Consider the following 14,441-nt stretch of genomic DNA (forward strand, 5'->3'; position numbering starts at 1 on the left):
GTTCGGGTTTACAAAACCCGGGTGCGGGTTTTATTCCGGGTTCGGGTCGGGTTTTTTGTGCATCAACTAATGTAGGCAAACATTACCTCTATCCCTAAGAAATAAAGAAGCTACTTCCACAGAGACCGTCAGCTCCAAAACACACAACAAATAAATGAAAGAACATGCTATACAAGGAGGGCTATCAATATCAAAAGAGGTGGTGGAAGAGTACATGCAAAAATAGGAAGATATACCATGACTCCACAAACTTCTATCATCGACCATATACTTATAGAGGTGTAACCCTTGTAAAAATGATAAAGCATATATTTAATTTCAGCAAATAAAAATAATAATAGTTTAAATGGAAATGTTTATTATATCCTTCAAAGTATATTTCTAATTTTAAAATAGAGACGAGGATGTTTGTTAAAAGTAGGAAACAATTTTTATTAATTTACAATTTTCTGAACATATATATATTTGGCTGGAAATGGTAATGAAAGAAAGCTTTAACATATAAATTTATATATATTTATCAGAATATATTGAACTTGACATTATAATTGTGTAGGTTACTAAAACCATTATACATAAATATACCAGACATGAAATTTTTATCATTGGTAGACCTCAAAACCAGGAAATGTCTTGCCCACAATTCCACATAATTATTATTCAAAAGGAGAGAGATGAAAGATGCAGATTAACCTGGAAGCCAAAACAAAAATTCTTGCCTAACCATTATATTCTTGAATCAATGTCAATCAGAACCTAACTAATTTTTCCATATCAATTATTTAATCACAGACGACTTGACTTTTAAAAGACCGATATCCAGCTAGTCGGTCAATAACATTTTTATCATTTTACAAACCAATAAACCTGAATTCGGTTTTTGTGAATAAAGACTGACAAAGTAATAAAAAAAAGAATCAAAACTTAGATGTAATGATAAAAGAAGTGTGATAATAAAATCATTAAACATTACGTTTTATTCTCGTATGTATAACAGGAGGATTATAGGTAGTTAAATCTTGAATTTGAAGTTTAAAGAATTTCTGTAGATTGAGAGTGTGACCAATATTCCTTAACAAGCTGTCCAAACAATGAATCATCTCTTTTCATCAGCTTCATTGGTTCATCATACTCTGTGATTTTTCCTGTTGCCAGTTGGAAACCTTTACAGTTAGAAGTTGGAAAGCGAGAGTAATAAGATGTAAATATATGAAAACTGACCATCGCTCATGGTTAGAACCATGGTGCAGTCCATCACAGTTGGTATGCGATGAGCCACTGTGATGACGGTGCAGTCAGCAAACTCCGATCTGATGGTTTCTTGTAACATTGTGTCTGTAGCATTGTCAACCGATGCAGTTGCTTCATCCAGCACCAAAATTTTGCTTCTCCTTAACAACGCACGCCCCAAGCAAAACAACTGGCGTTGCCCCATGCTCCAGTTTGTTCCATTTTCCACCACTGTACTTACAAAATTCTTATATATCACATTTCGTTTGTCTTACTCAGTGGGAACCTTTAAGGTGTGAATGCATTACCTATTGAATCCAGCCCGCCTGTTTTGTCCTGAACAGCCTCACTAAGCTGACACTTCCCAAGAACCTTCAATAGCAGAATTCAAATGATAAATACAAATTAAGGTTTAACACGTGATTTGTGCACTAAAACAGAACTTAGTTACTATAAAACACTCGAACATACCTCCCATATTTCCTGATCTGTGTGTTGACATAAGGGGTCCAAGTTGTATCTAACCGTTCCGTTGAAAAGTGTAGGATCTTGAGGTATAACGCCAAATCGTGACCTCAAATCATGAAGTCCAATTGTAGAAATGTCTATCCCATCAACAACAATATTACCGCCAGCGGGCTCCACCAATCGAAATAGAGCACCAATGAGTGTAGTCTTTCCACTGCCCGTCCTGCCAACTATACCAATCTTGTGTCCTCCTTGAAACGTACAAGTGATCCCACGGAGAACAAGAGGTGCATCGGGTCGGTACCTAATCTGGGTTTCCCATATTTTATATTTATTTTAGTAAAGACTGAAACTTTACGTGACAGGTGGTAGTATGGTATGGTCGGGTCGGATGGCATGTCAAAACGGGGTTTGGGTTAATAGAACGTAAAGATTGTATAATACAATTTGTATTATTGATTTTAAATAATGATTACAAGAATGTCATATATATGATATATAAAACTAATCTTTAACTTAATTATATAGTCTATCATGGGTCAATACAGGTAATTCTAGACATGGGTTGAAACGGGTCGGTTTGGATTGGACAAACACTGTTTGACCCCGTTTCTTTTCTTATTAAATAAATGATTTTACCAATTTAATTCATAAATGCATAACCTGAATTGACTCACTCATACGCAAATGGGTTAAAATTGCCACCTTTATGTGTTTAACTGCTAAAGGAACAAAAATTTATGAATATTACCTGTAAGTCTTGGATATCGATTTTACCCGTGTTTGGCCAGTTAGCAGGGGGCCGATTCTCTTCAATCACTAAAGGAGCTTCGCTCGGTAAATGCATGTACTGCTTGACCCTTTCGAATGAGATTATATAGTTTGCTAAAGTGCATTGGTGTTGAATTGACATAACAAGTGACATGTTTAAAGACAGCCCATAAGATATTGCCATTCCAATAAAACCTGCAAAAAGATTTAAGACAACTTAGAAAGATGTAATCACTACAAGAATATGGCATAAAATGGCAGCAGCATGTCACGAGTTTGGCTTTGTGTGTAAACTGAAGTCACAGTAGTTAGTTTTCAGTAAGATTACTGATTATAAATATAAGAGTAAAATGCACGGATAGTCCCTGTGGTTTGGTGAAATTTCACCTTTAGTCCCCAACTTTTCAGAATTACACTCTTAGTCCCTGTGGTTTGACAAGTTGTTACTCGGATAGTCCCTAAAGCGGATGAAGGTTACTCGGATAGTCCCTGTGGTTTAACAAGTTACTCGGATAGTCCCTGTGGTTTGACAAGTTGTTACTCGGATAGTCCTTGTCATTTCACACCCACTTAACCAGAAAAACTAACCTCCATCCGCTTTGGGGACTATCCGAGTAACAACTTGTCAAACCACAGGGACTAAGAGTGTAATTTTGAAAAGTTGGGGACTAAAGGTGAAATTTCACCAAACCACAGGGACTATCCATGCATTTTACTCTAAATATAAAGTGGGTTGGGTTTGAACTTTGAAGAGTAAAAACAGAAAGCTCACCAGAACTGAAAGTTCCAGGCGGAAGCAACACCATGCAGAGTCCGGAAGCTGATAAGACGGTTGCACTGATTGTTTCGAGCCGTTGGATCAACCAATTGTTTGCAGCAAAACTATGCAAGTAAGGACTTGCATTTATGTCAACAACTTCAAGATTTTTGGCAAAGAATCGGTCTTCTTGTTGAAAAGCTCTTATTATCATGGATCCTGCCACTGATTCAGCCAGATGGTTTGCCACCAATGATTTCGTTGTCCCATTGATCCGCATCAGCATTTTTGCAGATGAGAAATAGAACCTCTATTCAGATTCATCAACATTTCAAAGGAGGCCAACCAATTTTATAATAAGCGTCATTTACATCAAATCCAGCGAACAAAGAGTATATATACAGAGAGAGAAAAATCATAAGATTAATTACCTGCAGACGAAGTGCCACGTAGAACAGTGGTATAGAGACAAACAAGACTTGCCAGGTAACAAAGACCAACACCCCTGTGTTCATACAGAAATTTGTCGTGGCAGCTAGAAGAAACATGAAATAGAACGGAATATCAAGATCAATAATACTCAAATCAACCGAGACCTACAAAATAATAATAACAAAAATACACATTATCGGTTATCCTTCCACCACATTGGAAAAATTACAACATTAGAGATATGATTTCAGTAACATATACCCTGCTTAGCACCCTACCCAAAGGGGTTGAATCGTAAAACGACATAGGCACACGAAATAGAGAGATTAGCAGCTGTGAAAATATAGATTTGGATGACTGTAGCCCCAATGCAACTGTGAAGAGTGATCTAACAAGCAGAAACACGATTGCTACAACTCCGAGAGCTAAATAAACCAGAATTAATTTCAGAGTGCTGACATCATCATTATCCACATTTGCAGCCAGCCATGAGTTTTGAGACACGTTACATAACACAAAGGCAACTTGTGAAAATACAGCAATGGAGAAGAACACATTGCCTTTATTTTGATTCAAATATTGTACGTAAGGTCTAAAACCTGTGTCACCTTCTTCCCTTTCTTCTTTTTTGATCAGTTGGTCGTTATCTGAGCTTTCGGATATTTTGGCGGTCTGAGTGTTTTTATTGTCCTTTATTGAAGGTATGTGCCTTGTGGAAGAAGTAACCTCTGCAAGTCTTTCGGAGCCTGCGGTTTCTTTGTGTGCGTTCACTAAATCTTGAAATTCTTGACATGATGCCATTAGTTGATTGTAAGGTGCAGCTGCTAGGATTTCCCCTTCTGACATTAGCTGTAAAACCATAGCTTGCTATAAGTGGGATTTTACTAGTACATTCTTTTGTTTGTTTGTTACATTAACCGTAAAACAGTGGCGGACATAAGGCTTACCGGGGGGCAACCTCCGCTACGGCTTGGCGCGGAAAAATTTGGAAAAATTAGTGTAAATTTTGGAAAAAAATGACGTTTTTTCGATTTCGTTACGGCTTATTTATAAAACGTTACGGCTTAGTTTCGTTTCTAGATCCGCCACTGCCGTAAAACCCATCTATTAACCTTAAATACATGATAAAATGTTAAGCATGGTTGCTTATAAACATTGAACATATTCAGTGTGTGGCTATAGCAAACACTAACTCACCAGAACAGAATCAAATGCAGGAAGGAAATCAACTTGGTGAGTTACAAGCAAAACCGTCTTCCTGAAAAGCGCTTCCATAACATATTCCTATAAAATTTCAAGCAAATTTACGATTTAGACATAAAACTAGAAATAATCAACTAAAAGTAGATATGACAATATGACCGGTTACTTATAAATGGGATGATGTAGGTTACGTTTGGTATAATCAAAGCTTAAAAGGAAACAGGTCAGACTAGTATAAAGTCGCCCAAAGAATAGTTTTAATTCATAAAGCCTCTTTAAAAATTGTTATCGTATCTAAGTCTAAAGGTATTATTTTGTAAATCAACGTACATTAAATAAGCTCGAAGCAGTATGTGCGTCCACAGCACTAAATGGATCATCCAACAAATAGATATCAGCATCTTGATATAAAGCACGAGCAAGTTGAATTCGTTGCTTTTGTCCACCACTGAGATTAACGCCTCTTTCTCCTATTTCTGTAAGATCAGCATATGGTAGCAGCTCAAGATCCTTCACCAAAGAACACTTCTTGAGTGTTTCTTGGTATCTTTGATCATCCATCTCAGACCCGAACAAAATATTGTCACGTATACTTCCTGTTTGAATCCAAGCAGACTGAGAAACATATGCAATGCTCCCATATACTCGAAGCTGACAAGTTCGGTCAAACAGAAACAAGATTACTGATTACCTATAAGAATTTGTAATACTTGATATGTTCTTGTTGTAATAATAACTCTTGGTGGTGTTGAGATTTTGGAAGCTTCAAGTTGTAATAATAACTCTTGGTGGTGTTGAGCTTTTGGAAAATATGGATATATAGGTATACTTTACTCCACTTTTTAATAATTAGTTTTGTTGCACCCGATATTTAATTAATTATTTGACTTCTAAATAATAATAAGTAGAACTAGCTAGGTCTTTCAAACACTAGAAACCAATAGTATGCAAGAAATAATATGCAAATAAAAAAAATACTTACACTTCCTCCTTCGATTATCGGAACCTCTCCAAGAATTGCAGCCAAAAGTGTGGACTTGCCCGATCCTACCTCTCCACAGATAGCTATCTTTTGACCCAATCGAGCCCGTAAATTAATGTTCCGTAGAGTAGGCTTCAACAGATTCCCATCCCAAGAAAGACTCGCCGAATCAATAAAAATATTGTAATCCAAGCCATCCTTGCTCACCTTCTGTCTCACATGAGCACTCTCCAGCTCAGGTGCTTCCAGAAAATTCAAGATTCTGGAAAAAGCTACTTTTGCTTGAATAAATGCCCCAATAACATCAGGGATGGTTCTAATGGGATCTTGAACCAATCGTAAAGTTGCCACAAATGTGAAAACATTGCTCGCATTTAATGGAATCCCGATAAAATAACAAGCCCCAAAAGTAGCGGTTGAGACCAAAAGAGGTGAAGACCAAAAAAGAAAGCTATTATAAGCTCTTCGAAGCTGAACAGCTGTTAACCATTTAAACTCAATCTCCCTAAGTTTTTCAATCACACCCTTAAAATGAATTTCCCATGCATAAAGCTTCAAAACTTTCATATTCACAAGTGCCTCAGAGACTGCTTTAAGCCGTTCATCTTGGGCAACCATTAGCTTTGACTGAAACTTGTGTTGTAGTTTAGCAAGTGGCATATTGCAAAGGACCGACAATATGATGACTCCCAAAGCTGCAAATGTAGCCAAACCAACAGCTTGTAAAAGAATCAAGAGTGCAAGTAAAAGCTGGAGAGCGGTTGTCCAACTTTGATGCAACCAGTAAGGAAATTCCCCGATTCTATAAGCATCCACAGTTGCAAAATTCATAATCTCACCAGCCGAATGTGTAATTTTAGCAGCATTAGATAAATTCAGTTGTTTTTTATATATTGCTGCTGTAAGTAAGGATCTGACTCTTATACCAATAAGTCTACTCCTAAAATCCCATTGTCGTTGTGACAACGACTCAAATACTTTAACAAAGAAAAGTGATATCGCTAACACGTATCCCTCGCCATTAAAACTTTCATCGCCCTCCGCTACCCTTATGAAAGCTTTGAGAAAAAGAGGGCCTGCAGAAACTGTAATTATTTTCATCAACGCGAAGAATCCAGATATTAAAAGCTCTCTCGAATTGCACATCACTATTGCTTTCAAAATTGATGGATGCAAATGTTTCCGGTTATTTAACTGGTCCACAAAATTCAAATAGCATGATTCTGCTCTATCTTCAATGCACAATTTGGGCATATCTTTTTCTTCGAGAGTCTTCTCACTGCCCGTTTTCATCAACGGATTTAACCACCAAAACGACATTACATTGAGAAATCCCGCCCTCGAAAGAGGGGTAAGACTGTCATTATAATCTACTTTGATGGCTTTACTCTCACTGTTTAGAGGGGTATAAAGGTCTCTCTCATCAGTTTCTTCATAGTTGTAGCCCTTATATGTGCATGCCAATAACAATGCTGCTCCCAGGAGAGATGTTAAATCCAGAGCTATCTTGATTGACACCCTTTTATTATCAATCGAAGATACCATAGATAAAATGCCGAAAATCCCAGAAAATAGAAAGGCAGCTATTGACAGAAGCCGAAGGAGCGTTATTGAAAACCGTGTTCCTAACAGACTCACTGTTAGTGAGACTGTTAACCATGTTAATCCATGCAACAAGAAAAGTATCCATTGATGCAAAGGAAGAACAGTGTGTTTTGTGCTTATTACGGTCTTCAACGTCCAAATGCCCAAACATAGGTACAGAGTTCCCAGTAAACCATTAAAGATCATGGAAACTAACTGCAAACCTAATTTTCTTTGAAAGCAAGATGATATACCACTGGATCTCAATGGTGACTTGTAAAACATGTTGAGGAGTAACATTACGAGGAGCACTAAGTCGAAACAAATGATCAGAACATGATTCATACACGAAGATGGATTTGTGATGCAAATCAAATCTGAATTACAGTTCCTGTCAGTACTGTCTGAACACCCGCAAAATGAAATCCATAGATTAGTCATCTTTTCCTTTTGCAACGCTCGCTTTGCCCTCCCAACACTGAAAATGCCAAATTGATAAAGTCATAAAGATATGTATGAAATAACAAGGATTACTAATAAACAGTAACTTAAATGTAAATGATGGGCTGAAAGACACAACAAACAGTTAATTGATTATAGATAGAACTTTACTCCCCAAAACTAATTCTATAAAAGTAAAAAATTTGATCAATGCTAGCTCCAAGAAGGCATGTAGTGCCAATGAGCATTCGTGAAGGCATGAAGTGATGATCCAGATGCTTGTTAAATAAGTAATCCACAGTCAGCAGTCGTAGAATCCGTTTTATTGCAGACCAATGGTTTTTGGTTGGCACATGCATAAATTGACACAGTTTGTTAGCTACAAATGTAATTCGGGCCAAGTGAGAGTGACATATTGAAGGGCACCAACAACGTGTTTGTACTTAACTGGATTAGAGAAGGCAGTTGAAGGGAATTAGAGAAATAGTTTGCTATATGCGATTATAGGTGACAACACAAGTTGATGACATTGTTGACAAAAAAAGATAATGTCATCAACATAAACCAAAACGTACAAGAGGGTGCATGCAGATGAATAGATAAAAAGTGAAGGATTTGCCTTGGAACTTCTAAAACCAAGCATATGAAGGGCCTTTGAAAGGTGTTGAAACCAAGCCCTATCTAGGCACATGTTTAAGGGTGAAAAGGACTAAATGATATATATTCCTTGTGGGTCAATGAAACCATGAGTGCTGCTTGTTGTAGATCACCATGAGGAAAAGCATTCTGAATATCCAATTGTAGGAGTGACCATCCATGAGTTACCGCCAGAGAGAGAACAACCCATATATATAGTAGTCGCTTTAAGCGTTTGATGAATGGGCTGAATGTCTCATAAAAATAAATCTAAATTGTACCGAAAAAACGTGTGCGATAAAGAGAGCTTGTAGTGAGTGATAGTGCCGTTTTTTGTCTACATTAAATCTGTAAACCCACTTACAATGAACAACGTTAGTACTAGGGACACAGAGAAAGAGAGTCCACGTCTAGTTTTTAACAAGAGTGGAGTACTCTTCAGCCATGATTTGACGCCTAGGTCTGTTGGCAACGACAAAGGAGGTTGGTTAAGCAGGTGGTGTTGAATTAATAGAAACATGGTTGGCTAAAAGTTGGAAAGGGTCCTGTTGTATGGGGTTCTAAACGCATAGGAGGTAATGGAGTGGGGTGGTGGAGGTGGAGAGGTCGAGAAGGTAGGGGCAATGTTGGTTATGGTGTTGGTGGAGTTGGGGAGGTTGTGAAAGAGACCGGTGAGTTGATAAGTTAAATGGTATAAGTGGGGGTGGCTGGGGTGGTGTCGTGTCGTGTCGGTTACCATCATAGGTGGTTTTGATGAGGTACAGGGCATTGTGGGTGTAATAGTGTGGCAAAAGGAGTTTGCTTTTCATGGTGAGAAATGTAAAGAGGGCCAGTAGTTAATCAAGGCATCGACAACCATGATGGGGAGGACTATAACCAAGAAAAAACTTGGGGTTCTTCGATTATAAAGACAAATACAAGGAAAACAATGCTAGCCTAAAACTCGAAGAAAAGAATAACCAGGATATTGTCGGTCATGTACGAGATGGCATGTGATTAGTTACATACACTGTTATGTCGAAAGCAAAGTGCTAGAGACGTTGAGAAACCTTACAATCCGGAGCGTGAGACCGGTTGCTATGGCATACATACACAACGTGACACCGGTTTCTATGGTATGAAGATTACAACCCTAGAAAAAAAAACATTTTGCTCACTAATGTGAGTAGTTGTACGTTGGACGTGTTGAAAACAGGCTTCAAAGACGGTAGAGAGAAGTAGCATACGGACATGTGCATCATTGTTGGAAAATCCTTAGGTATTGATGTTGCTTTAGTTAGCATTAGATGTTGGGATGGACACAATATTGTTCCAGCCAAATAAGTTATTAGTAACAAGAGGTGAATCACATCCTTCAATAACCATAATTGGTAGGGGATAAGAGTAAAAGCAAACTTATGCGAGTTGTGAACGTAGCTTGTGGTAATTGCAATTGCAACTAAAGCCATAGCTTGTTAAAAAGGCCTAAGGCGTTAGACCATGGTCGGTGGCGGCAAACGGTGGTTAACAGGGGTATGGCGAGGCTGGAAAGGAGCGGTTAGAATCAGGGGAGACCAACTAGATCAATGGTACGGGCAGTGACGACATGTGTGCCATGAAAAATAATCAGGGACAAATTTGTGTATGTCGGCTAGCGCGTGGGGTAGGAAATTATAGAGGTTCACAAACCATATTTTTTGAAAAAACGGATTGGATTTTATTTGGTCCAGATAAAGTCACACGTTGGTCAAAACCGAATTGTGAAAATCTGGATTGGATTTTATTCGGTTCCAAGGTCCATAAAACTCGATCCTACGTACACACCCGGATCGGATTATCCAAAACCATTTATTTAATCCGGAATTGATTTTTTTTATAATAAAACAAATAAATATATAAATTAAACTAAAAAAACATATATTATTTATTTTTAAAGTTTTTATCGGTTATATAGCATAAATTCGTTAAAAACACATAAAATTAATAAAGAAATAAAATAAACTCACCAAAGTTCATTTTTATAGTCTTACAAGTAGTATAACATAACTTGATTAAAAAAAGTATACCAAATAAAGAATACATATATGAGATAAACTCAATAAAATTCATATATAAGAAACCGGATTTTTTAAATCCGGATTGGATCCGGTGCGAGAAGCTCCGAAAAAAAACCGCTGGGTTGAAAAATATGAAATTCGGATTGGGTCCGGCGGATCCTACTGGATGGTATCCGGTTTCCCCATCAGATCGGTTTTTGGATTATTTTTTAAATCAGTTTCAAATTTAGATTTTTTGTACAGCTCTAGGTGGGATAACCACGATATTATGATAGACCTCTATTTTGGCACTACGTTTGGTAAAACTTTGGCCCTCCTCTAGCCTCTTGCTGGACCAGGACTATGATCAATGATATTGCCCCGTCTGGTTGTTCAAGAAAAAAAAATGTGGATCTCTATAAATAGAAATCAGTTATTATATATGTATCGTCTAGACTATCACAACAACATATAGAACATAATGTACAAAAAATGAGAATGAATGAGCAACATACCAGCTGGCAAAGGAGTAGCAACAACAACCGAGTCTCCTTTTGATTTCTTCGTTTTTTTTCCCTGAAAACAAAGTAAAACTACAAGTCGAAATTCACTATTTTCTCTAAAATGTTTTGATAAATAAAAGTGATGTTTGTTTGTATTTGTGTGTATATATTCTCACGTGTTGTGACTGGATGTAAAGAAGTCACGACAAAAAAATGACATAATTACGCCAAAAGATAATATAATTATGAAATTAATCTCACAGGAATAATAATAGTATAAACAAACCAATCCCCAGTTATTTATTTACTACAAAACAAAAAATAAAGTGTTATTTGATTTTATCACCCCCAACTATTGGTTATTTGCCGCTGCCACTTCCAACTATTACTTTGACGACCGTCACCCCCAACTTAACACTTAGTGTGTTCTGTCACCACGTCGTTAACAGATCACTAACTTTTGATCTTGTTACTATACTTTTTTGGGGTGTCATAGGGATCTTAGGACACCTCCAAATGTATAGTAACAAGATCAAAAGTTAGTGATCTGGTGACAGAACATACTAAGTGTTAAGTTGGGGTGGCGGCGTCAAAGTAATAGTGGTATCGGCCAATGACCAATAGTTAAGGGTGATAAAATCCAATAACCTAAAATTAAATAAATAAATGAATAAATATACGAAAAAACAGTCGACAATTTGCAGAAGTCGTCGATGGCGATTCAAATTATAAAATTTAAAACCACCCAGAAAACAGAAAAAAACTAGTTAGATATAATTTTTTTCTGAAAGTAAAATTCCACCTTGAATTCAGGCCAAAACAATCGATTGCAAACAAGTGGCAGGCAACCAGGCAACAAACTGTGCCGCAACCTGTTTTGAATAGCAAAACTGATGGATCTTAAGGATCGAAAAATTACTATACATGATTGTTTTCTTAAAAAACACCCACTGAAGTTAGAACATAGAAGATAAACAATGATGATGAAAAATAACTCCATGCTTACAAGTTAGATGTACGGAAACAGAAAAAGGATGCTAAGACTCGAAACTCCCCCTCTTTGTCGAAGGAAAATACCGTATGATCTAGTTTTTTTTTTTTTTTTTTTAAAGAAATGTAAAGTGGGTTCTATGAAATTGCAAAAAGAGTGTTTGCAGAACACAAGCCGCAGATTAGCAGAATTTGGATATGCAGTTATCTATAGGAATTATGTGATTGCTACGTTTTACAAAACAGCCCCTAGGACTATGAATGGTTGTGATAATATTAAAACAATAAGGAATATAATATTTAATAAAGAGTTATGTCATGTGAGATATATATAATTGAATAATTATGCAGGGAAAAGATCAAATAGGAAGTTAATTTTCGCTAGGAAGGATAGGAAGCCATAGGATTATGACATGTGGCAAATTTTAAAATAAAGAGAAAGGGTATTTTAGTCAATCCAACTCCTTCTTCTTCCTTTTTCAAAACCCAGTAAATTCAAAAACCCACCATTTTCAAAACCCACCATCTTCAACTATTTCTTCACTTTCTATCTCAATAATTACTACATTATAGTGCGATTTTCATCACCAATCAATGATTCAGAACCCGATCAACGTGTTCTTTAGCTTTTTTTGAAGAAAACCCAGTTTAATTTCATAAAAAAATCTCGTTTTTTCCGGTGATTTTGGAGATAATCACTCGATTCGTTCGATTCGAGCGTTGATAAGTGTTTCTATCATTCAAAATTTGTCAATTGATGAAGAAATCGGCTTCGATCCATGTAAGAAATTCTTTAATTTCATTTTCATGATCTGGGTTTTTGATTTAGTCATTGCGTTTTACAATCTTTGCGGGGGTCCGGGGGCGGCAGCCCCCGGTAGCGGGGTCCCAGGGGCGGCAGCCCCTGGCGGGGTCCAAGGGGCAGAGCCCCTGGCTGGGGTTGAATTGCTGTACTAAAAACGCATCAGAAAAATTGCTGTACTAAAAACGCATCAGAAAAATTAATTTTCCATAAATTGGCTCATTTCGAAGACAGTAATTCGTAGACAATTCAGACAGTTCACAGTGACACATTTTTTAGGTGTTTTCAGTCCATTGCGTTTTAGAATGAGTCATTTTTAAGTGTTTTCTGGCCATTGCGTTTTACATATAAGACATTTCTTTGTGTTTTTGGTGCATTGCGTTTTAGGTAAAACACATTTTTATGTGTTTTCTGGCCATTGCGTTTTACAAATAAGACATTTCTGTGTGTTTTCTGGCCATTGCGTTTTACAAATAAGTCATTTCTTTGTGTTTTTGGTGCATTGCGTTTTAGGTAGAACACATTTTTATGTGTTTTCTGGCCATTGCGTTTTACAAATAAGACATTTCTGTGTGTTTTCTGGCCATTGCGTTTTACAAATAAGTCATTTCTTTGTGTTTTTGGTGCATTGCGTTTTAGGTAGAACACATTTTTATGTGTTTTCTGGCCATTGCGTTTTACAAATAAGACATTTCTGTGTGTTTTCTGGCCATTGCGTTTTACAAATAAGTCATTTCTTTGTGTTTTTGGTGCATTGCGTTTTAGGTAGAACACATTTTTATGTGTTTTCTGGCCATTGCGTTTTACAAATAAGACATTTCTGTGTGTTTTCTGGCCATTGCGTTTTACAAATAAGTCATTTCTTTGTGTTTTTGGTGCATTGCGTTTTAGAAAAATGTCATTTTTTAGGTTTTTTTTTTCATTGCGTTTTACGTAACTGGTGGTTTTTCTATTGCGTTTTACGCAACTGGGTTTTAATTTTTTTTTTTTTAAATATAGCAATAGTATACTCGTTTTAAAGAAAAAAAAACGCTCGTTTTTTTGGTGCAATTTTTATAAAAAAATAATGTCGTATGAAAGAGTTATTAACGTTTAAAAAATGGGGGGGAATTGGAGGAGAGAGAAACTATTGGCTTGGATTGACTAGAATGCCCTTGAACAAACTCACGCGCCTCTTTTATTCTTTTCAATTTCCCTGATTTAATCTTAGCCCTTGATTAACTTAATGAATGGTCAAGATCACTTCCTATCCTTCCTAGCCAAATAAACTTCCTATTGTATCTCCACCCTAATTATGCAAAACAAAAACAAATTGATGATTAATAATAAAGTTTTGTTTCGTTTGGGAGGGTTCGTCATGGCACACGTTACTCTGAATTCTAACATCCCCATCGTTATCATTTGTACATAAGAAAATTATAAACTATTAATTTCACTTTTTTCCTTTGTCCTTTCTTTTGGTGTTAAAGACAATATTATTATAAAACTAAATACGTTGTTAATCAATTCTGCTTGAATCAAATCACAGTCACACTTCTTCTTCATTTTGTCAAAATTCTTATAAGCACGGATATGGGTACGGGACTGGGGTATGAGGACAATACGGGTACGGAGAACGGCAAAATTC

General features: G+C 36.7%; 1 protein-coding gene across 4 annotated transcripts; it reads right to left on the reverse strand.

The window, feature by feature from the left end:
* Window positions 1-797: 797 nt before the first annotated feature.
* Window positions 798-12,200, reverse strand: LOC110905142 (ABC transporter C family member 10). Of its 4 annotated transcripts, none has more exons than XM_035983596.1 (14): window positions 12,029-12,200; window positions 11,825-11,894; window positions 11,035-11,095; window positions 5,844-7,905; window positions 5,192-5,512; window positions 4,856-4,942; window positions 3,920-4,507; window positions 3,658-3,822; window positions 3,242-3,536; window positions 2,450-2,664; window positions 1,702-2,007; window positions 1,539-1,602; window positions 1,222-1,461; window positions 798-1,145 (listed from the first exon to the last, which is right to left on the reverse strand). In XM_035983596.1, the coding sequence occupies exons 4-14, from the start codon at window positions 7,866-7,868 to the stop codon at window positions 1,033-1,035; spliced, it is 4,419 nt and encodes a 1,472-aa protein (XP_035839489.1). In that variant the 5' UTR covers window positions 7,869-7,905; window positions 11,035-11,095; window positions 11,825-11,894; window positions 12,029-12,200; the 3' UTR covers window positions 798-1,032. The 4 variants fall into 4 exon arrangements, with proteins under 4 accessions (XP_035839489.1, XP_035839488.1, XP_022006719.1 ...); XM_035983595.1 differs by having other exon boundaries at window positions 11,035-11,112; XM_022151027.2 differs by lacking the exon at window positions 11,825-11,894.
* Between the last annotated feature and the right edge of the window lie 2,241 nt (window positions 12,201-14,441).

The sequence above is a fragment of the Helianthus annuus genome, chromosome 14 (genome assembly GCF_002127325.2).
Source record: "Helianthus annuus cultivar XRQ/B chromosome 14, HanXRQr2.0-SUNRISE, whole genome shotgun sequence".
Classification (NCBI taxonomy): domain Eukaryota; kingdom Viridiplantae; phylum Streptophyta; class Magnoliopsida; order Asterales; family Asteraceae; genus Helianthus; species Helianthus annuus.